Here is a 24,426-nt window from a genome sequence, read left to right on the forward strand (position 1 = left end):
TGCCACATCTGAACTTCAAAGCCTATTTATGTCCACTCTGCAGCAAAGTCTGCTCCATCCTGCACAGATGTAGTGTAGTTCAATGCACAGTAACAAGAAAGCAAAATACTCCAAGGCGATTTGCTAGACTGATGGTAGTGTGCTGAGATGCTGTCATAAGTTAGAAATGCAAGATGTGGCCAGGGTGTGTATTATATTGCCATCTGTTACAAGTGGGCAGCAGTTGTCTGCTGTTAATGGGACGGCGGTTAAACCAGGTGTGGTAGTTTTTTCTTTCTCTCTCCCACAGCCAACCCTCCCTCCAGGAGATCTCTGCTGTCCATGGCCACTGAGTGTCCCTGCAGGGCTGATCCAATCCCAGCATCCCATGGGGAGATGCTCCGCCCAGGGGAGGAGCCAAGCATTCCTGCCTGGATCCAATCTGGGCCTGGCCCAGCACAGCAGCCTTTGCCCCCTGCACTGCCAGAGGAGCAGCTTTCTGCTGCCCTGCATGGCCAGAGGGAGCCCAGGCCCATCTGCAGCAGCCCTGGAGCTGCAGAGGAAAACTCCCCCCTTGTGCAGGATCCCTGCTGCAGCAGAGCCACAGCTGGCACTGCAGGAGGGCTGAGCCCCCATGGATGGGGCTGGGACACCCCCTGACACACAAAGTGTGAGGTTCTATTCTGACTCTGTCGGTGTTGTTTTGTATTACTGCTGGTTTTTAATTATTATTATTTTTATTTTTTCCTACTAAAGAACTGTTATTCATACTCCCATATTTTTGCCTGAGAGCCCCTTAATTTCAACATTAAAATAATTTGGAGGCAGGGGGCTTACATTTTCCATTTCAAGAGATGCTCCTGCCTTCCTTAGCAGACACCTGTCTTTTCAAACCAAGACAGGTGCACCGTTGTGTCAGAACCAAACTCTGAATTTACTGCAGGCAGGTTTACAGACAGAGCCTCAGTACATCCCTGATGTACTGAGTGAGGCAGTACCCTGCCCTATAAACCCCATCCTGGCAGTGGCTGCCAATCCTGGCACACTGGATGCAATGCCCCACACCCAACCCCTGGAGCCCCTAACACAGCTCCTGAGGGGCCCAATGACCCGAAGCCCCACCTGGAGGAAGTGCCAGGGGGTATTTTAAGGTCACAGGGCATGAAGCACTCATATGTCTTAACCCTACCTCCTCTTGGAATTTCTGTTGGAACATCACTGGAACCCAGGAGCTGGTAGCTATATATGAATTTTTCTGTCTTCTGTCTTTCTTTCTCCTAATTTCCTCTTCTTTGAATTTTTAATTTAATTCTTAATTTAGAATTTAGAATCAAATGGGCTCAAAGTTTGCTAAGTTGAATTGGCCCAGTTAATTCTTTGAGAAATGTTTTGTATTGATTGAATGTTGCACTAAGCCTTTTACCAAAGTTCCTCAATTTTCTGAAGTTGCCAGTAAAGTTCTTTTTGTTGTTTTGATCTCTTGAGAATATCTTGTCAGCACTTCTGCTGTGTGTCAAAGTCAGCATATATAAACAACCATAAACCCTTTTAAAAACATCATCAATGGAGTTGTTTGAGGCCTTACACCTTGGCAACACTTGACTTCTACTAGTGACAGTTTGCCTAGATTGAATATTCCAGTTTTGACATCTTGGAGACATTGGCTGTAGCCTCTGGTCTCCCTCCAGGCTTTGCTGAATACACAAGTCCCAAGAACAGTGATTTTCCACATACACACTGTAGTCTATGTAATATTTTGTTCTGTAAATGCAAATAAAATATTATTTAAATAAATATAAATATTTGAATTTTAAAAAAGCTTAAGGATCTCACACAGCTGTTCAGTGCCTGGTGCAGATCAACACAGTCTGAGGGACCCCCACTGGGAACTGGATGAGTGGAGAAGCAAGGGCAGTAGGACCTCAGCTGTGGCCAGCCTGGGGGAAGGAGTAGGGGCTGGATGGAAGGCAGGAAAAGTTGCACAAACTAGGACAGGGTCCTCCCAGTCTGACAAAGGCCCCTGTGTGCCTCCATTCTTGGGCAATTCCCTGCAAACTGATGTGTTTCATTTCAGAACTTGGGTATTTAAACAGTACCTTCCCCCAGGAATTTCTCACAAAAAGTTCAATTTATGTGTTTTGAGTTATGAAACAATAAAAATTAAATTATTTTGTGCAATGCCTTCTGCAACTAGAAACTAAGGGGAAGCTCTTTGCTTGTATACACTAAGGATGCAAATATACCTGTGCATTCAAAAACAGATGCTGGCAGCAGGTGAACAGCAGGTGAGGCAGGGTTGTACCTCCAGGGACATCAGCATTTGAGGAGCTGGGATCTGTATCTGAGGGAATCTACTGCAAAGTTAGAGGAAAGCTAAGAAAACTTGTTGAGATGAGGTGGTTTGCTCTGTGCTGAATTTCCTCAGAAAAATACTGTATTTGCACAGATGCTGTCCTAATCTCAGTCACCACGTGCAAGTAGCAAAATAATTTGGGTTTTGAGACCTGCCTCAGTGTATTTAACACTTTCTGTACCTAAGCACTTGCTATTTCACTTTCTGAGAAAACAACCAGATGTCTAGCTGATTTTTTGAAATATGACAGAACTGAAAAATTGCTGGGAATTGCTCTGCCTCCTCCTAGTAATTCAATGTTTGTAGAGTTTTGTTTCAACAGCTTTTTGTTTAAATATCCTTGAAAAGGACGTGCACATATATACTTGGCAGAAAAAAAGGTTAATTTTCTTGCACGTCTTTCTGGTGTTTGAGAAAAGATATGAAAAATAAGGATTGTGGTGAAATTTTCTGTTTCCCCCCTTTGCACTTAGTCATTTTTCTCTGACTTTTCTGCTAGAGAAGGCTGTTGGAGATTGCTGCTTTCTACCTTTCTGTCAGACTTTTAATTAGCAGGAGCACACAGCCTGTGCAGCTGGGGCTTTGATGCCTTCCTCACTATTGCTTCCCACTCAGAAGATTTCTATTCATTCCGAGTTGGTATCCAGCCCAAAGCCCCAGCTTCCCCTGAGACCCTCAGCGTGTCTACAGGACTCCAGTTTAGTATTCACTGGAAGAGCTGCACTCCTATGCTAGACCTACAGGCTGCTGGTTGAAGCCATAAGGGAACGGGAGGAAGAATTAGCCTGTGTGTTTATGTGGCTGTGCTCCAGTAAATATTTTGATGCATCTGCTGCCAGCTCTGGTCTGAGGGAATCTACCTAGCATTTAAATTTTGATGGGGAGCTGTTTTGAATAATAACAGTGCAGCTGGCTGTGAGTCAGTGCATGTGTGTTGACTTAAAAAAAACCCTCAAAGCTTAACGCTTGCTGAATGCCGAGCTGCAGTGCTTTGCTTTTTCCCTCCTCCTTCCTTCTTTTCTTTCTTGTCTGGTCTTTCTCTGTTTTGTTTTGTTCTTGGGGGCATTTCACATAGATTTTGTTCACTGTCAGTGGAGGGGTGGGGTAATAGGAATAAAAAAAAAATCCTAGCCAAAATAAATTCTCAAAAACTCACGAGTAGCTTTTGCAATGGGTGCTGTCATGGGTACATTCTCTTCTCTACAAACGAAACAAAGAAGACCATCAAAAGGTAAGACCTCCTGCTATGCTTTTCCTGTCCCTTTGGTTTATTTGCTGTGGGAGATATTTGCATGGGGAAGGGTGGAGAAAATGAACATGTGCCACTTGCAAGTAACCTGGCAATGTTTTTGTGAGAGATAATTTGCAGAGGAGAGTGGGATGCTAGGTGGTGGAGAAAACGTGGGCATAAGGAAATTGCTGTGGAGGGGCTTGGGGGTTGAAAAGAATCTGAAATACTGTAATCCTTAATGCAGGCATATATGAGGAGGGGAAACTCAATGGCATCATATGCAGAGCACTTGCAGAAGAGACCTGTTTATTTCCAAATCCCATGTTGTATAAACCCTTTGAAGAAGGAATAAAATGTAGATACACAGCAAATTCTTCCCAATACCTTCGGGTTTCTGTCTCAGGAAGTATTGTTAGTGTTGCATATTCAGTAATCCAGCACCAAGCATGCAATACTAATGATGTGTGCTTTATAAAGATTAGCAAGAGGGGAAAAATTAGCATGTTTTTGTAAAAGAGAGAAGCAGGAGCTCATAAAAATGAGAAACTAAACAGCAGTTCCAGGGATTTTAATCCTTAAATCCATAAATATTGCCTATAAATGCTGATTTTTCAGGATGTCTAGTTTGTATAGTATTTGCTTGAGCTTTGCTCTATTTTCTTCAGGGTTAATTTGAAGATTCCAGGGTGTTGCTGAGCAGAAAGTTGAAAGCACTGTCAGTGGCACATCCGTACCTTACAGAATGAATATTTTTAGAAAACAAAAGGAAAAACTCTATACCTTTAGCAATATTTGTGCTATTTAGAAATATTCCCTGCCCGAACCTCTGCATTTTAGAGTCTTTTTCTAGGGACGTCTCTATTTCCACTGGATCTGTTGCTCAGTTCATATATATGCTTTTGAACTGCAGGTTGGTATGGATTTTCTTACAATTTAAGTTGGAAATTGTCTTAGGAAATATCAAACACCAATTAATGATGCAAAAGGAAAGTGGACGAGGGCTGTGAGATTTGTTTGTGGCAAGTTTGTGAGCAAAAGTCTGTGTTCCTGATACCTGTAGAGCAATGTTTTACGTTGGAGTGTGTGTACATACTTTACAGTTCAGCTTTCTGTGTTACTGTAATGCCCTCATAATTGTGTGATTGTTTGGGACATGTATGATATTACTTAAAATGTAAGACGAGCTATCTAACTGTCTAAGTACTGAGTTGCACCTGAAGCTGGGAAACTTGTGCTTAGGCACTGCAGTACACAAGAACTGAACAGGATGTGCTGGGCACAGTGGTTGCTGTGACACCAAGGGGTGTCTTGTCCACTTGCCAGGAACCTGGGAGCTGATTTCCACTAAATGTAGATAATTTGTGGCTGAACATATCCATTCTCTGTGACTTTGTTGTCTTGTGATTGGCTCTGTGCTCTAGTGGATGGAACCACTGCTTTTTGTTGGAGGTCACCTGCAGTAAAAATCCAGGATATGGTTACACATTTTAACCTTTACAATGGAATTCACTCTTGCTGATGCCTGCTGACAGTGGTTGTTCAGCTATATTTATCAAAACCTGTGTTCCCAGAGTTATATCCTCTTGGCTCTGATGTGTTATCTGTGTGGTTTGCTGTTGTGTTTTACAATGACTGTTAGCACTTCACCTTGTGAGCAGTGAAACGCTAATGCTGGGTTTGAATACAATCTGAAATTGTTCTTTGGCTGTCCGTTAAATAGTAAATCACCCCTACATGATGGACTTGACTCCTTGGTGCTGCCCATGTGTTCCCTTGGCATCTCCTCCAACCCTCAACCATCCTGGTGGCCTCTGCCAGACCGTGCTTTATCATATTCAAGTCTGTTTTGGTCTGGGGAGTCCAAAACTGGCCCCAGCACTCTGGCTGGGCTTGCTGAAGTGTTGAGCAGAGAGAAAGGATCATCTGTCCCAGTGTTTGCTGTGCAGCTGTTGATGCAGCTTGATGTGGGGGCTTCTCTGCCAGAGGGCAGCTGGCTAGTGGTGCCTGGGTGCTACTGTTCCATTGGCTATTGCTAAGTTTATCTTTGATCGAGTAAAGTGTTTATAAAATCTAATCTAAGTGTTAATAAAGTCAAATTTTATTATTAGATTATCACATCATTATTTATTAATTATTATATTTATCTATGTGTTTATCTAAATATTTCAGGACTTCATGTAGTAGATAAGGGCCTGGAGAAATAGTTGTAACAGGGCTAGATGCACAGCTCTACAGATGCTCTCTCGTGCTGGCAAGTATGTGCTCCTCCAAGTAGAGCAGTTCACACCAGTGTCTGAAGCTCTGATTCTCTGGTGTAAGGAAGTAAAAGCAGAAAACAGGCATTGTTTCAAGAAAATAAACAGGTCATGTCTAAAGTGAGGCAGTTCTGAAGATCAGTTAATACCAGGAAGCCCATGGTGGGTCAGGGCAGAGTGGGTGCAAGTGGTCCATGCCGAACCCTTCCAGCTTCAGCACATGACACAGCCCTGCCTGTGCTGCTCGCCCTCATGTCCTGCTTGTGTCTAGGTCTGGGGTGTTGGCAGTGGGACTGGGGGCTGGTTTGGTTATTCCAACTGTGAGCAGAAAGGCTGGAAAGGACATACTAGCACTGTTCAAGAATACAAGATTAAATTTCTTGTTCTGATGAAAATGGAGAGCCTGAATCAATAAAGGCAGGAATGACACAGAAATTGTCAAGTGGAGAGCAGTGGTTCATCAAGCATGAGACCTTGTCTCTGGGAGAGGACAGCATTGTGCAGTGGTACAGGAGGACATAATTTGCTTGGCTCAAATGTAAAAACTTAATCCAATATAATTGGGCATTTTGTGTTGGTAGGTTGGGACTCACATGCCCTATCCTGCAAGATAAAGATTTTTGCTTCTTCGACTTGAAATCCTATCAGTAAAGCTGCAGAAGCTTTCCCTGTTCACTGAAGTGTCCCCAGACAGTCTGTGAGATTGTGCTGTTCACTTTGGGAGTGGCTCAGGACAGTTCTACCGATTATTTGTACATTTCATTAAGAATTCTTTCCTGTTGGGATTCTTGTCTGCCTTTTCCAGCATTGAGTTGACCTACTAAAAGATAATACCTCTTTCTAACATGTTCACTTCACTTGTATGTCAGATCAGCATTCCTGGGATGCTGATAGAGCCTGGCTGAGGTCCTAGGGACAAGCTGACAGTGAGCCAGTGTCTTGGTTTGGAAAGACAGGAATCTGCTAAAGAAGGCAGGAGCCTCCCCTGAAATGGAGAATGTAAACCCTCTCCCCCCACCCCGTTCCAAATCGCTATAAATTTTAAATTAGAAGGCTCTCAGGCAAAAAATATGGGAGCAGGAAATAACAGTTCTTTAATAGGGAAGAAAATAAAAAGGATAAAATAAACAATGCAGTACACTAGAAAAACACTGACAGAGTCAGAACCCAGCCTGACACCCTGTGGGTCAGGGTGTTGGTGGCAGTCCCATTGGAAATGTGGCTGCAGCCCTCCTGGAGTGTCAGGGGTGGTTCTGTTGGAGCAGGGGTCCTGTAGAGAAGGATGTATTCTTCCTCTGAAGATCCGGTGGAAGGAGAGGCAGCTGCTGTTCCTCTGGAGAATCCAGTGGAGAAGCCGTGCTGGTGTCTCAGTACCTCTGGATTATATCTGGGTAGGAATGCTTGGCTCCTCCCTCTGGGCTCACATCTCCCAATGGGATGCTGTAGTTCTTATCAGTCATGCACTGACATTCAATAGCTGTTATCAGCAATGTCCCCTCCTGAGGGAGGTGTGAATGTGGTCACTCAAAGAGAGAGATAAAAGGCAAAGTGCCCACTTGGCAAAAGACAACTGCCATACAGATGGCAATAGAATACGTCTTGCCTTGCAGTCTGGAACAGCCAGCAGCAAGGGTGGTTGGTGGTCAGCTGGGCTGTGACTGGCAGAGCTTCTCCAGTAGACTGAGGGAGGTGATGCTCTTCCACTGGTGAGACATTTGCAGTGCTGTGTCTGGTGCTGGACTCCCCATGACGGAAGAGATGAGAACCTACTAAGCTGAGTCTACTGAGGGACCATGACAAATATGAAGTAATTGGAGCATTTGACGTACAGGGGAGAGATTGAGAGAGCTGGGATTGTCCAGCCTGCAGCAGAGGAGACTCAGGGAAGTCTTAATCAGGGTGTATGAATACCTGAGAGAGCAGGGAGTAGAGGTGATGGAGCCAGATTCTTCTCCCTCGTGCCCAGAGGCTGGCCAAGGGCCAAGGGGCACAAACTGAAATAAATTCCACTTAAGCATTACAGGGGGGGAAAAAAATTACTATGAGGTTGACTGAACACTGGAAGAGACCCTACAGGGAGACTGTGGAGTCCCCAAGCTTGAAGGTACTCAAAGTCCAAGTGAACACAGTCCTGAGCTGTAGTTAACCCTGCCTTAAAGAAGGAACTGGAGGCCCTATCCAACCTTATCTACCCTCTGGTTCTGGGATTACTGTCTCTTTAAAACCCTAAAGATACAAGAACTTGAGGTGTTGGGATCAGGAAATAAATTCAAAGCTCATTGTGACCCAAATGCCAACAAAGCTGACTATTTCGTCCTCTCTTTAGTACATTGGTAGTTAGTGCTTAGACAAATGGGTGAGATGGACTTCAGACTATCTAGCTGCTTGTATGTTCTCCTGCAAACATAAGCAATAAATCAATAAATGAGCAGAAAAAAAAACCCATCAAAACCACAGCACTAAAAAGCAGAGGGCCAGCAGAATAGATAATGCACACACAAATGCATTTCTGATTTCAATTAGATGCAGAAATAGGGATTTTTTATGTTTTTCCAGCCTGCATCCAATCATGACCAAATTTGTGGCTACATTCAGCCATTTCCGTATTTGCCATGGAAACGTTTGAATTAGCAGATTGCTAAAGCAGGGGGAATTTCTAGTTTTGACTGCTTTCTGCACCTCTGAGTTCTTTTGTTTGTTCTGTAAATATGCACTCACCCCTACCTCCCCCGGTGAAAGTGAAATATAACTTGAATATTTCTCAATACCTGAATCTTGTTTGGATTAGACCTACAGGCTTTGATCCTAACAGCAGCAGCAAGCAGCACCATTTTCAGCTAGTAATCTGGCTCTCTTAAATGTGAGCAACCATGTTTTGATCAAAGACCACCCAAACCTAAACTAGCAAGAGGAGTCTGGCACAGTTGTTTAATTTTGCTAGAGCAAACATCAGAAATTCACTTTGCTTAAAATGTCAGATGTGTGATTTTTATAGTAAGCAATTTTTAAGCTTTATTTTGAAATGGCTTATTGTCCAAAATTATCAGATTTTGTGCCAGACCAGCTGTATTTTCAAGTGGTTTACTTACCAGGTAACCAACTCTGCTTCCCTTTGCAATCATCATAAGAACATCAGATTGCCCTGAGCTCCTGAAGTTTTTGGGTCGTGACAGTGCCCTTTCAGTTCCCTGTGCTAGAACAACCTGCTTCTCTGCTCAAAAGGTGAAAAAGTGATTCAGTAGTGTTTCAAGGAGCAGGCCCTTTTCAGCCTTAGTACAGCCATGGAATGGAGATGATAGATTTGAGGAGGGAAGCTGCCTTGTTATTTTCTTTGCCCAGTACATCCTGTTGCAAAAGAAAAGCTTTGAAAGCTCCCCTTCTCTACTTTCTTTCTGTTCCTCAGAGAAATTTGACAGCTTGCCACTATTGTGAACAAATACATGTGTTTTAAAGATTCAGACTGTGCTCTTGGTATTTTCCGAATAGAGAGCAGATTAGCGCTCACCTGTTTTCTTTCTAGAACAAGGACACAATTGTTCCCCCTGATTGGAGATCTGAGCAGGTGCTTGAGAGAACGGAAGAAATGGCTGACTTGGTTTCTCCTGGCTCTGCCTAAGAGCCAGTATTTGGCACTGACACTTCACTTTCTCTCCCTAGTCTTGTCTGATTGTTATCTGTTACAGCCTGGCAGGTCAAGTCCAGGGTTGTCTGCCTGCACTGAAAACTGAGGATTTGACAGGCAGATTTTTTGAGGCAATTACCTTTGTTGAGAGTGTACAGAACAGCACTCGGCAACAAAACTGTTTGGTTTGATGTAAGCATTCAAATCAGAAACAATTTGGAAAAATTGTGGCAACCAGTAAGTGTTGTCAGAACATGCCTCTTTGCATAAAGCAGTTTGGTTTCTCTGAAGCACAGAGAGGTGCGTGGGAGGCTGCTCAGTGTCACAGCAGCCAAACGTCCCCCTTGTGGCTGATGCACCTCTGAAGGGAGGCTCAGGGGTGAGGGAGCTGTTTGCAGCCAGCTTCACTGTGTCCTACCAACCAGAGTTCACCTGAGTGTGGGGTTAGAGGTCTTATGGACTTGTGACTGCTTCCATTCCCCACTTCTCCATCTCTCAGCCAGAATTTCTTTAGCTTCCATGCAGTGGCTAGCTCTAAATTTCTTCCTTTGCCTTCAAGTGATTCCTGGCAGTGTGGCAGAGTGATCTCAAATAGCTGGTCTTAGAAGTGGATAGCAATGATAAAATTAAAATAAGCTATGTGTGCCCCTGATTGCTTCCCACAGGCATACAGCTCCTGCCTGAAATGCTGCAGTCAGACACAGCTTGGAGGTTTGGAATAAAATAAAATGGATGGAGGAAAGTTCACTACAGAGTGTTCTATGTTACATTAGCAAATATGTGTGCTGATTTCCTGCCCATGGGTATGGGTACTGTGTGCCTCTGTGCATGCAGCATGTTCATGCGGAGCCATGAAATCCCACCACAAAGAAAAGAGGGGATCAGAGACTTCAGCTCTGCAGGCCAGTGCTTTGAAGTTTCATTTTTTTCCACAGTAATACAAAAGAGTAAGTCAGGAAAACTTTTAACTTTCAGCCTTGGCAATATTCCAGCCTTTGTCATTACTACCTCTTCTAGTGTGCATTACTGGATATTTGATGTTTGGAATGGGTGCTAGGAAGCAGTTGGGTTTTTGCAACTGAAAATATTTAATGCTGTAGATGTCAAAAGTTTAAAACTTAATACATTGCAGAAGTTTTGAGTAATTTCTAGCTTTACAGTTGTTAATGCCACCACATATATAAAAGAGAGTCAGTACGGGTTGTACAAATTTTTTGAAGAAAAAATTGAAGTAAAAAACAGGGTAAGGTGAACAAAGGCAAGTTATCAAGTCATTCTGATTTTAGTCAAATGTGAGAGGAAAATAAAAATCTTTTATTTCTCCACTTACAAACCCCTGTTCAAATACTTTATTTTCATATTTATTTAAGCTTTGTTAAAAAGACTGAAGATTTACAAATTTTTAAAAAATGAACTTTTTTTTAGCTAAAATGTTTCATTATTCAAAACTGGTATTAGTTATAATTATTCCCTGAAACTTTGCAAACTAAATAAATTGGCTTGTGATTTGTTGTAGTTTTAGATGTGAATGTGTAAGTGTGACTGTGACTTCCTTGCAGTGGGTGACAGACCTGTGTGATTATGTTAAGTGTTTTGTTTCTTATTCAAAAGTATTACCCAGAGAATGTCAAGGCACAGAGACGCAGAAAGTTTGAGTATCTGCTCAGGGTCTCTGTGTCCTGTCGCTGCTCATACCATGGCTATTTATAAGGTAAGAAGCTTTTGCATTTCTCTGAGAGGCATTTTCCAGCAGGTCTAGAGTGCTCTAGGCACCTCCTACCATTCCTGCAGGAAGGGGCCCAGTGGCCTTGCATACCAACTAGGAAATGCAGGTAACAGCTGTATGGTAGCACAGCAGAATTTTTAACCAAAATATATTTGGGATTCCAGGCAAGGTATTTAATTTTTCTCCTTTTATTTGTTTGAGATGCCAGAGGGAGGTGGAGTAACTGTTATTATAAAATGGATTGTACTTAACAAAAAAAATTTTAAAGTGTAAACATGCATCCATGTTTTCAAAATATGCAAGTCAAAACTGAAGGCAGCTGTGTCCAGATGTCGCTGGTCTGTGGTTGTGGCTGTGGTGATGTCTGCCCAGACTGAAAAGGATACAGACAGCGGTCAGTTCGTCTCTACCTTACTTCTGCCAGCACTGCTCAGCGCAGAGAGGCTCTGAAGAGTTTGAACAAAGCACAGTACAACTGATTACTGTTCATGGGCAGGATGTGGGTCTGGAGGAGGCAGGGAAGGACTGTGTGCCAGCAGGCAGGCGTGGGGCAGCAGAGTTGCCTGCGGGGCTGAGCTGGTACTTGCGGGTGGGCCGAGGGAGAGCAGGCAGGAGGGGAACTGGCCTGGCTCTGGTACCAGGATATTTTAAGGAAGACACAAACAGGGTAACAGAGTCATCCTTTCCTGGCACAGCTCTACTACATCTGTTTGGCTTTCCTCAATCCAAACATTACTTTCTTGACATATTTAACAACCACAGCTCTTCACACACACCAGTGTTTGCTTTTCTTTTGCTCCACAAAAACCCTTCTCTCCCAAACTTGTTCTGTGGGTGGGTGGTTGGGAAGTGCCCAAAATTTCTGTAGATGGCCACAGCTACAGTCTGTAGGCATAGGACATTTTATACTGTGGCTGAGAACAGCTAAGGGAGAACAAGGCTGTGAGGATACATGTTGTGCTGCTAGAGGCAGGTTTCTAGGAAACCCATGAGACTATGGCATTGTTTTACTGAGGGCTCCTTAGTGGAACAGGAGAGTGTTACTGGGAGGGGGGAACCAAATTACAGCCTGCCAGAGATCAGTGCTGAACATCAAGGGCTTTTAGTGCTCTGACACAATACATGCTTCAGCCTGTCAAATTTACATGCAGAAAAATATGGATGAAACAAGCCACATTCACAAAATTTACCTAGCTACAGCGTGGTTTCAGAAGCACAGCTCAAATGTTTTGACAACTGTTGTAACTTTGCTGCCTGCAGCTCAGGGCCAAGCTCCCAGGTATGTTTTCCCAGGCTGCTGTTGCTCTATTCTAGTGAGTGATTCTGCACATCAACCCCATAGATTTTTTGATAATCAGCTGAAACCTCAGGCAAGGCCTCTGTTTAGCACATCAAACTGCATGAACTGAGGGTTGCTCCCTGTGGGGTACCCACAGCCATGTAAAGGATGATGCTGTTAGCTCTCCAGCTGCTAAATGTTGGGAGCCAGCAAACATCCATGGGAAAGGACAATTTCCCTTAGGGAAACTGTTTCATCCTGTGCAGATGAACATTGTGGTGCAGTGGGGAGCATCAGCACCCTTTTGCATTCCTAATCCACACAATTCAAAGACCTTGTTGACCATGTTGCCATTTGAACTGGGAGCAGTAAATGGAAATTAGAACTGGGAAGCAGGAAAATTTTGTGTCAGTGCAGAGAGGATTGTTGCCTGCTAATCCTAATAAGCCAGTGTAATTGAATTGGCACACTGGTTTACATGCTTCGCTGGGAGTGTCAAACACGACCCTGAACTGTGATGCTGGCACCCCAGGAACTGAAGGCATGTCCTTGTGTGGAGCTGAATCCCTGTAACATGGCTTTTGTTTTTAACCAATATTTTAACATGGGAGCTGACAGAAGGTCTCATCTGCAGTATTGTGCACACAGAATTAGCCAGGCTGAAGACAGCTGGGGAGACAGCTACAGTAGGGCATGAGGAAAATTCTGCCAGGGTGGTCATTTGTATATACTTCACAATGGGTAAAGGCAAGCATGGGCAGTTCTGCAAAGGAAATCTGATCCCAAAAGATCCTGTCCTGATTGTGTAGGTAGCAGCTGGACCTGCATCCAGGTTTGGTACTGGGACAGAAAGTCAACCAGAGACTGGGCTTTCAGGAAAATGCCTTTCATTTCCAGGGCTTTAAGTCATCAGAAGGGGCTATTTACATTAGCAATTTGGCATCCTCTGCTTGGCAGGAGTTAAGGACATTACAGCTGAACTGCATAATTTCTAATCACCTCTTTGATTGAGCACTGGGCTGCCCTGGCTCACTGCAGCCCTCTAGAAAAGTATGAAGTAAAAAGCAGGGAATTTTCTAATCAGGTATTTTCTGGGCAATGCCATCAGCTATAGCACTTTATATGACTACATTTGCATTTCTTGTAGATGATACTGTCTTTTCTGTTTCCTCTGTCCTTATTATTGATGGAGAGGAGCATGCTGTGTGCACTTTCCTCAAGTGCTGGTTGCTGTGGCTGCTCAGCAATGCAGGGAGAGACCACTGTGTCATCCTGAGTGTCACTCACAGCCCAACCACATCCAGGTGGATGCTGTGCAGGGTAAATATGGGGCTGCATCTGTTCAAGAAAATGCATTCTCATATTGTGCATACTACTGGTTTGTAAAACCTATAAAGCCTATCAGTTGTTAGACTAAAAGTTTGGTTCAAACCTGAAACTTTTCTTTGCCCCATGGAATTTGTGAGATATTTTAGAAACTCTGGAAATGCTTAGACTTGGAATGAATTTTGTTATGGCTTTTTCCATTGTTTGTGTTTGGCAAAACTGTCCCCTTATGAGTTGTTGCCTAGAAATTATTGATGGGGGAATGACCTGCTAAAAGTTCTTAACCTCCAGCTGGATCAAAACCAAGCTGCCAGTTGTTGGAAGCTGCTGGGGTGTGGCAGAGCCAAGGCCAAGCTCATGGGCTGCTGGGCTGCAAAGCACAGGCACAGCTTTGCTGCTCCCCTTTGTCAGCATCTGTCCCCTTTTGGAGGGACATGCTCCCATTTGGAGATCAGTGCCCTAAATATCAGTATAGTTTAGGATCAGACCCTGTATTTTCAGTTAACATGCCTGAATTCTGTGTGGAAACAATAGTTTAAAATAGTTTTAAAAATATAAATAAATGCAAGGGACATGTATGTCTGGTAGTGTTTTCCACCTGCAAGAAAGTTTCAAACCCTACTGAATTCCTAAATAAACAGAAACAATTGAGTGCATCTTTGATCCTCTCCCTGTTCCCTTGAAGAGAGGCTTCCTTGCAGATGCCCACACAAATCACATTCGTTTACTTAATATTTCTGTCCTGTCAGCCATGAATATAGAGCAATCTGTTTTAGGAGCTTAATTTCCTCTTAAATTGAACTGCTGAGGCAAGATGAGGTGGGAACGATGCTGCAGGAGATCGGATTCATCTGTGCTTTTCCTGTGACCTGGTGCAAGTGCCGGGTCTGCATCTTCACAGCACCTGCTGCTGTGTATTTGCCAGTCTGCAGGTCGAGGACATGATGCTGCCAAGCTGCTTTAGTGCCTTTGGACATCCTCAACAGCTTGCTGTCCTTTTCTGTGTGACAGCTGTTAAGAGATGTACAGTTTTGTCTAAGTTAGTTGCTTGTCACTGGCCTGCTTGTTGTGATTCAGTTTTGTTGTATTTTGGAAGCACTATGAGTTGGTTCCCAATCGTGTGAGATTTAGGAGAGTGGGAAGGCATAGCTAAGGCACCACTGTTCATATTGCGAGTGCTGCTTTGCAGTGTCAGACAGCACAGAGACCACAATATAGGGGTGTTTTGAGATCAGGAATGGTTGTAGACAGTGGTTGTAGGGCTCCAATGAGAACATTTGTGATCATCCACAAATGGAAATGTTTGAGTGTGTCCACTCTGGTGCCAGAGTGGGCAGAGAAAGTTGGAACCCTGCAGAGCTAGGCTGGGCTGCGTGTGCATGGAAATAAGCATCACCTTCCTGAGGAGTCTGTGCAGTGTTTACAATAAGAGTTTGTACAGAGTGAACAGATGTCAGCAGTAACTGCTCAAATCTTTATGTTTTAAATCCTGTGTGTGCTTTGAAAAGTGTCCTTTATTCTGGTTGAGGGCAAGGTGCCCTTCCTTCATCATGTTGAGGTTACATCAAACAAAGTGACGATTGTTAAGGGCAAAGTAAGGTAAATTATCTATTTTGCTCCTGTTTCCCTGATTTTGAGTCTGATCTTTCAGTAAATAACAGTTTGTACTTTAATCCGTTCTCTCCTGTGAAGGGTGGTGTTGAAGGTACCTGCAGTGGGGAGAGAGCAACTCAGAGAGACAGAGGTGTTAGTTTCTATGCTGGGAAAGACAGCAGAATGTGACTTAAATTTGAACAAAGATAATATTAGGGTGGTTTCTAAGCCTGGTTCCCAGAGAACTACACATTTGTTAACTGAATGTTTCTTGTTTCTCTAGTAAGAGAGCCTTGACCTGATTTACATTTCATGGTCCACATAAATGTAGAGACACTGCCAAAATGATCTCTTTCCTACTTCTATTTTCTAATATTCTCTTTCCTTCCTATAATTACAGATATTCCAGAAAATGGAGTGAAATGTTTTTCCTACTGTTTGATTATTTGTTTCATGCATATGCATTTCTGGGACACACAGTTCTGGAGCATGCAGCTGAGTGCACAGGCCTGGAGTCTCTGCAGGCTTGTATAGCTTTGAAGCAAAGAATCTAAAGCATAAGTAAGATATTTGCAGAATTAAAGAGAATTTAGAGGAGGAACAGGAGTAGAGATTTAAATTCCTGTAAATAAAATCCAGTCTCAAAACCAGGGATAAGTTTTCACCTTCCTTCTGCTACCATCTTAGAGATGTTTATTGGATGCTGAATGGAGATATTTACAGAATGAAACTGCTCACAATTATAAGGAAAATCACTTGAGTTACTGGCTCCTGTTAATGTTCACTCTAATGATCACATTACAGAAGGGATTTATTAGTTAACAGTCTTGAGTGCTAAACCTGCAGACACATGGCAGTGCAAGAAAACACTGTACATAAGTTGGATAGCTTTATTTTTGCAGCACTCTAATTAGGCACCTTCATAAAATAGACATGTGAATTTGTAAATCCAGTTCCCAAAATCTCCTTGCTCACCAGCTGGAACATATCTAGGATTCTCAATTCAAACATCTCAATCTGCCACATGTCTTATTTTAGGTAAGCCTCAGCTTTTAAACTTCAGCAGCTATTAGAAAAACGCTACCCTGCATCCTACAGCATCCTCTGAGTCCAGGAGGAAAGTTTGAAGCCGTGAACTAATTGTGCAGGAATTTAACAAATCTTGTCGAGATGAATTCAGCCAGGAAAGCTTGGGGCTGGCTTTGCTACCAACGCTGCTCTCTCCAGAGAGTCCCTCCCCATTTATTCTGGAGTTGCACACTTGGGTAAGGCAGGAGGGCAGATTAACGTAGGTTAATTCCCAGGCTCTCGCTTCCCCTGGTGCCAGTAACCTACTTAGAGGAGCGGCAGCGCAGGCTCAGTGCGCTGGGAGGATTGGATTGTCTCGCCCAGCAGTGCGGCTGTGGCTCCTCTCTGGCAGCCAGCTCGGGTAGGGATTGACGCTGTGAGCCACAAAAAAACCTCTGCTGTGAGGGATTGACGTTGTGAGCCATAGAAAACCTCTGGTGCCCAAGGACGGTGAGGGGGCCTCACGCACCTGATTTTTCTGAGCTGTTGAAACAACAGGCATTGGAAGCAAGGGAGAGGCTTGTGTAACAACGGGTGGTGTGTGCCTTGGGCTCTGAGCAGAAGCGCACTTTGCTTAAAAGCTTCCTCTCAAGCAGCCTCCACAGGTTCCTTTAAAGCCAAATTGGACATGTTTTTCTCTGCAAGGGTGGCAGGCAGAAGTAGGACAGGGTTTTGTCCTTTTGAAGTATTAATACAGTTCACAAAAAAATGAAGTGCCAGAAGATACAGAAACTTTAAAAAATAAAGTTGAAACTTTTGAGATAATTTATTTTTTATTACAGCTAATATTGTATTTGGTGTAAAACACAGAACATGTTTTGATATATCCTTTCCCTGGTGAAAAAGAGAACAAAAAGGAGAATCCACATTTACTTTTGATTCAAACCTTCTGAACCCTAAATATCTTTTTTCCATGAATGGTAATGTTAAAAAAGACATTTCATTCCTAAAACCCAACAAAAAAATAAAGTGTAGCCAGCACAAACTGCTACTGTCTTCTGAAAGAGCTTTAGCAAGGGTGTGGGACAATAAATCACCCAACATCAGTCTTGGCACCTGTGCAGATTTGAAGAGGAATACAGCATCACTGTGGTGAATCCATTTTCTCCCGCATGAAATAGAAATCATCAGCTGTGTTAAAAGAGCTACTGCATGTGCAGTGTCTATATGATTTGCACAGTGATTTAAATATCTGTAGATCTCAGCTCTCCAAGGAATTTTGTCTGTTGTGACTCACATCTTATGTTGTAAATTTATCTGTAAATGTCATCGTTTACTGAGGTATTTACAAACTTAAAATAGTTTTCATAATTATTTGTAAATATTAGCTCTATTGTCAGCAGCAACAGTTTGGATTGTTTTGTCATAGAAAAGCGGGAGGGAACCACTGTTTTGGCAAGTGAGAAGCAAATAATTCAAAGTCAAGTGTTGGATTGGAGTAACAGCAGTAGATAGTCAGAGTGAAGTTCAGCAGTGATATTGTGGCTGCTGAAGGCAGCTGTGCTGCATGCATGTGTGAAGTGCAGTTTGGTGTTCCTCAGAGAAACCTTCCAACTGCACCTCTTGCATTTACCAGGTCCCGTGGAAGCCGGAGGAGTTTGGTGTGCAGCTGCTTTTCCAAAGTGTCTGGCAAGTGCTTCTAGAGGGTGAGTGTTTAGTAGATTACCTGCATGAGCCTGTAGAAATTTAGCCATTGACTGGGTAAATTGCATTAAAAAGAAGCCATTAAACCACTAAGCAAAATCTCTTTTGAACTTGCCTAGTATCTAACCATCTTCTGCAAGAGGACATTGGCAGGGCTCCTGCTCTGCTTCTTTGAACTCATGCACATGTCCTTGTGCAGCTCTCAGTCCTGCTCTGTTCTCCCTTGCCCTCTACATGGTCTGGGCTTTTGTGTTGCCAGCTGTGCTCCTCATCCCATTGTTGCAGGCTTGGGCATAGCTGGGCTGCAGTTTGCTCTATGGGCAAGTACACTGAAAGCCATTGGGTTTTTGCACTGCTTTTGCCTGTGTGGAGGTATTGTAACTACAGCTGTTCTTTCGTGCTCATGTGTGGTTTGTGCCAAATGCAGTCATTGCTGATGATTAATGAATAGTTTTGGTTTACACTGTAGACTGTGTCCTAGATTATAACTCAGCTCTCCTATATACAAGTCCGTAGCAGCACTGTGAGCAGCATGATGTAGAAAGCATCCCAAAGGACAGGATGTATGGGCACACAGCTTCTCTTGTTCCTTGCCAAACTACCAATGCACACATAGTTTCATCTTAAGCAGAGCAACAGCATTGCCTGAGGCTGTAACTACCATCCTTGCTCATAATGGCCTTGGGATCCTGAGGTGAGCTGAGTGCCCTGGTACCATTGTGAATTTGGTGAAATCATTGCATCCAGTTCAGAAAATCATTCACGTGCTGCTTAGAACCTGCACCACTTATTTTATAGAGAAGTGTTATTGAATTAAGGTCATAAATTTGTAAAGTGAACAGCAAGTTTTTTGTTTGTTTCAAAAACCTTTATTGCCTTCATCCCAGGATATTGTCTATCTGTAGTATAGCCTTTGTGGTGACAAATGGTTTTAATATTTGTCCCAGTTTGTATCTTTTTCTTTTTTTTCTTTAGTCAAGCATGGCAGAAATAGGAGTGATTAATACTGAGAAAAATTTGCAGCTGCCCAGGCTCAGAAGTATTCTCCTGTCTTTGAGTATTCCACTTTCTCTTTTCACCTTTTCAAATAAGCAGATTAGATTTTGCGTGAACTAAAGACATTAAGCCTTCAAAAGATGAAGGTTTACTTTATTGAGCTCTCTTGCGAAGAAGCCCAAGGTCTAGGCCCAGTCTTACTTTTTATGATGGTCTGTCCCCACTGTTTCACCACTTCCTAAACCTCAGGGAGAAGCTAAAAAAAGAGGAGAAAGCGAATGATAGTTTTGCGCTTGGCAAAATGCTTTTTTTCACTTCCTCACTGTCCTGCCCAGCACAAACCTGTCTGAGGAAGCCACTGGTGGGGACTGAGACTGAGATGACTTGAGATGACTGACAAGGTGGTCAGGAAGTTCCAGCCTAAATTACAGCCCTGTGTGTCCTCAAAGTGCATGGTGTAATCTTAGGGAGCACAGTAAGAGGTTAGGACAGAATGAGGAAGGGGTCATGAACATGCATTACAAAGGAACTGCGTTTGTGAACATGAGTATAGAAGCTAGAATAAACATGTCAGGAGCCCACATGTTTATTTTTTTAGGTATGATAATAATCTATTTCTAGGACTCTCAATATTACCTCACCAGGGTTTATATGTGTTTGTAAGTTTAAACATAGTATAAGAAACAAATGCCACACAAGCCAGCTCAGAATTTTTTCTGTGGATACACTCAAAATTACTTCATGGAAGAAGCAAATTTTTTTTCTATTAAAAATGGCATGAATTTCTAGTATCAGCATGTGTCTGCTTGTTTCTCCATGTTCCCCAATCTTAGTCAAGGGAAGAGTTATTTGGTATCAATATGCAAAAAGAAAATGCAGAAAGAAAAATAAAAAATAGAGGAAAGCAGATGATGTTATCAGGATAGCAAAGGGAATCCAAAGGTCTGTCAGCTTGGTCAAGAAAAGCTGGGAGAAAAATTTTCTTCTGTCAAAGGAGGCTGTAAAAGCATGCAAGCAGGTGGGACAGGTGCCAGAGCAGGCAGTGTGAACTTTTGGATCAACACTAATAAACTAAGTATTGTACAGGTGCTCTGAGGTTTGATTTCACTTGGAGGAGAAAGTGACCCATTTGGTAAGGCTTTTTCTTTTCTTATTATTCACACTGCCTTGTTCTTAGTGCTTTGTCTCACGAACCAGAGGTGAGGAACTCTCTGGGGCGGCAATGCCTGATGAAGCCTGGACTCTTGTATTGCCCCTATATAAAGAGAGATTTTGGGTCTTGGAAACCTTGACGTCTGTTATTGTCACAAGCCATGTGAGACAGGTCACGTGGAGGCAGTGACTGATCACAGCAGGAGCTCCATAGCATCAGCTGTCTGGACACAGAAATGATCTGTGCTCCTCCTCCCTGCTGATCTGTTTTCTGTTGCTTGATAGTTAAGTGTGGCTATAATACATAGGGAAAGAAAAACAAACTCATGCTATACAGCCCATTGTTAGGCTACCAAAAAGACTCACTGTCATCCAATTCCTTCAGCTTTGGACTGCTAGTAGACTGTGGAGCATGGCTGCTATATCTTATTTTCAGTTGTTAAATTGCATCAACAAATTGCTACCAAAACTAGGACCTGAGGATGGCAGGGGGTGGTCTCTGAAAGCAGGAAGAGGATAAGGGGGATAGGCTTTGCCATCAGAGTGTTACTGATGGCTTTGTGCAGTTTGGCTGAAATGGCTCAAGAAGCAGCTGGCACCAGAGTTTTCCTTGTAGCCAGGTTAGAACGGGTTGGGTGGGAGCTTTAGAGGCTGATGCTTCCCATCTCATCCATGTGCTAGCATATGCAGGAGAACAGTTCTTAGATGCTGTGTGACTGGCAGCACCAAAGTGTGAACACTAACTATCCATCCTCAGTTCAACCACCTCCATGTATCCTCCAGACACATCTCTTTTAATCTTACTTTTTTCTTGTCCAAAATCTCAAAGGTGACTTGAGTCTGTGAGGATGCGCTGGGCTAGTGGGGCAGAGCTCCCTCCTCTCCTGTGCTGCTAGTTTATTCCCTTCCTGTGCACCATGCTCAGGATGAGCACGGTTGTTTGTCAACAATGAAGCTTCAAAGATGTACAACTCAAAAGTTGTGCCTTGCTTAGCTTGATGTACAGTGTGTGTTGCACCATCCCCTTACCCAGCTGGAAAACCAGCAAAGTACAGGGAACTGAGGAAACCTTGGTGACAGCTCAAACTGAGACAAATACTTCAGCTGTCCGGTGTCCATTCCTCGCCATATGCTTCACTATTTAACAGTCTTATTAAATCTAAAATAAGTTTCCATGACTTTATAAAGCTTATTGTGTTTTTGTTGCCTCTGGAAGCTGCTTGGATTATAATTTGACCAGTTCGTGCTCAGGTATTAAGGTCAAAAGCAGCTTCTTTAGTTGTGTCTAATCCATGGTTCTTAGCCCACATTATTAATGCTAATAATGCTTTTTCATCATAGTCTAGGTCCCATTCCTCAAGAAGAAGTTTCCATATCTTTAGTACTGGGTGGTTCTGCGCGGAAATAAAGTTTCCCATATCTTCAGTGGGGTTTTTCCTCTATTTTCAGCATCTCTCGTTTCTTCTTTCACACAGCCCTTTGGCTGTGACTCTTGCAGCCTTTGCTGCAGTTATTATTCTTGCAGTATTTACTGCAGCTGTAATTCTTGCAGCCTTTGCTGCAAATTGGGCTCTCCCCACGTCTTTCTTTCCAGCTTGTCACTGTGGGGACAGGCTTTGCAGGCTCTGCCCTGTGTCCCTCTCTGCTCTACTTGTGGGCAAACCTTGGACTGTTCGTCCTTGCAGTGGGAGCGCCATGAGACACACGGGGCCGTGTTTGAGACAGAACACACACCAGGCCTCCGGCGTACCTCAGCCAAACAGCCTGTTTCATTGCACGGAGCATACTTTTATAGGCAATTTAAAGCTCTCGCTCTAAACAGTCATTGGTGTAATCGCCACACCCTCTGAACCAGTCAAATGCGTGTATTTTAGGAGAGCTGTTATTGGGTGAAACATCTGTCAGTCAACCTAGAGGCTGGTTTATGGAACTGGGCTGGGTTTCTTTTTATATAACCAGATTAATGTTCAGTACAAGTCAGCTTGTACTGCAACATCAAAGCTCACACATTTTCTCATAAAGCAATAAATAACCAAAGTAAATGTGTCTGGATGCTGTGGAGGATGACAGTGCTATGCCACTGTCCATGTAGACATGGGCTGTGGGCTGATAAAGCAGCATTTTGAGTAGTGGGATGTTTCTCGTGGTGTGGCAAATGCTCAGTCACCCTGCACGTGAGGCTTTGAAGTTTTCCTGTAGGATTAGTAGGCTTTGAAATTTTTGCTTAGTATTAGTGAGCTTCAATCTGCATTGGACATCTCTGGAGGCCATTAATAAAGCTCTCAAACACATTCTGCTCATCCAGCTTTAAAACTGCTGTATTATGAGCAATAAAGAGGTCCTGGTGAATAAGTTATTCCTGATGCAGATTCTGATAGGGTGCTGTCCTGCTGCCAAAACTTCTGGGCTGGTCTCCAGGTGTTTTAGCACTGTTCTAATTGCTTCTTGATTTCAATTCCAGCTGTTATCTAAACTTTTTTTTTTCAAATATCTGCTTTTTGTGCTGTATTATTCTTCTCCTTTTCTTCTCTTTTTGTATTCCTGATCCTCTTTTCTTTCTCAGAGTGTTTTGCTCTTTCTTTTTTGCATCTTTCCACGTCTCTGTTCTTTCTATGGGGAGGTAACTTGTGACTCTTTCCATTGCAGTTGCTCAAGAGAGCAGGGATTTCTTTCACAGGTAGGTGGTTTGAAGGGAAAATGGGTGGACTACACCTGAGAGAATGTGATCCCTAGGCTCCCACTCAGCTACCACTGCTCTTCTGGCTTTGGCATTTCAGCTTTCCTCAAAGCCCAGCAATAATCAAAAATGATGCAGAGTCCTTCTGACCCTGGTTAGGGTAACCCTCTGAGGTTACCTCCATGTGCCAGTATTGAGGCTTATTCCTCCTGAAAGCCCCCACTGTGATGACCTCCTGAAAAGTATTTTCTGCACTGCTCAAGTTTTAAGCACTGGAACATTCAGAAGGGAGAGAGCTGGGTCCCAGTGCAAAGCCTTTGGAGCACATAAACCTCGCAAAGGGACTATGTGTTTTGTGTTTGCTACACAAGTTCTGTACTCTGTCTTTTTCGGTGAGGGATTTTCTCCTTAATGATTTTCCCACACCACTGGTTGTCTTGCAGGAGCCAAGAATTATGCTCATTGCTTTTGATTAAGAATCACACTTTCCCAGTTCTTTCCATACACTTCTTCTAAAGATTATAAAGAGATTTGCCAGAAGCTATTAATTCTTCTTAGACCATCCTCCATGTTTTACAGAATTCCTGAGAGATGAATGTGCTTCAATAAGTGTTGATTCATTCTTTTACTGATTTCTGTGCTGAAATATAGACCAATGTAAAAGATAATGGTAGCAGTTCCAGTAGTGTTACTTCTGATTAGGTAGGGCCTTGCTCTACAGATGCTAATTGCCTACGCTGTGTTAAAACCAGAAAATAAGTTACATTAATCACTAAAAATTGATTTAAAATAGTTTCAAAGTTATAAACAATTGATCAATAAAGGTGAGAGAAAATGTTGGGGCCTTTGGGGATTTAGCAATACATTCATTACATTGAACAAATTCAATACAAGGAGTAAATCAATGTCTTAACTTGCCAGCAATTTAATGTAATATTTAATAAAATATTGTCCCACATAATCTAGTCCAGGCCAGACTGATATTTCTTTCATGTGGTATCTGAAAAATTACTGTCCTTCTCCCAGTGAATTGCTGTTTGATATTTTCTGCAGAAGAAAATATGAAATAATAATGAGAGTGTCAAACACTGCCCTTCCCCTAGGCATATGTCCAGCTTGCTTTGGTCTGCAGCCTACTTGCCAACACTTCTCTGCATGCCAAAACCCTGGACTGGTGAGAGAGAGTCCTACAGAGTGCAATACAGAATGGCAGCCCTGAGCCACCAAGACCAACAGCGAGATAAGTGCATTGTATGTCACAGAAAAGGTTTGGATAAAATAATTTAAAAGTTAAAATATATGGCAATTTTTCAGAAAGGAAAAAGTCTGTACTGGGTGATACCTACTAGAATGCACATAATTGTAAGGTTTATGGCAGTGGATCCCTGACCAGGGAATAATGTACACTGACTCCAGGATTGCAGAAGGTTGATCAAGTGCTTTATTGTGCTATACTACATTACCCTATACTACTATATGAAAAATCCCTTTGCCCTTGCCAAACAATCCGCTTCAGCTTTGACAC

General features: G+C 43.0%; 1 protein-coding gene across 11 annotated transcripts in view; it reads left to right on the forward strand.

The window, feature by feature from the left end:
- KCNIP1 (potassium voltage-gated channel interacting protein 1) overlaps nucleotides 1-24,426 on the forward strand; it is a 275,906-nt gene that overhangs the window by 103,522 nt on the left and 147,958 nt on the right. For 3 of the 11 annotated variants that reach the window (XM_063168404.1, XM_063168403.1, XM_063168402.1), the window contains one exon: nucleotides 18,009-18,078. The exons of 4 other annotated variants lie outside the window; for them this stretch is intronic. In XM_063168404.1, coding sequence (XP_063024474.1) covers nucleotides 18,009-18,078 — 70 coding nt within the window. Of the gene's footprint in view, nucleotides 1-2,902; nucleotides 3,564-18,008; nucleotides 18,079-24,131; nucleotides 24,153-24,426 lie in introns of those variants that run through there. 4 more of the 11 variants (XM_063168418.1, XM_063168411.1, XM_063168417.1 and 1 more) reach the window with 4 other exon arrangements.

Source organism: Melospiza melodia, chromosome 14, assembly GCF_035770615.1.
Source record: "Melospiza melodia melodia isolate bMelMel2 chromosome 14, bMelMel2.pri, whole genome shotgun sequence".
Lineage (NCBI taxonomy): Eukaryota > Metazoa > Chordata > Aves > Passeriformes > Passerellidae > Melospiza > Melospiza melodia.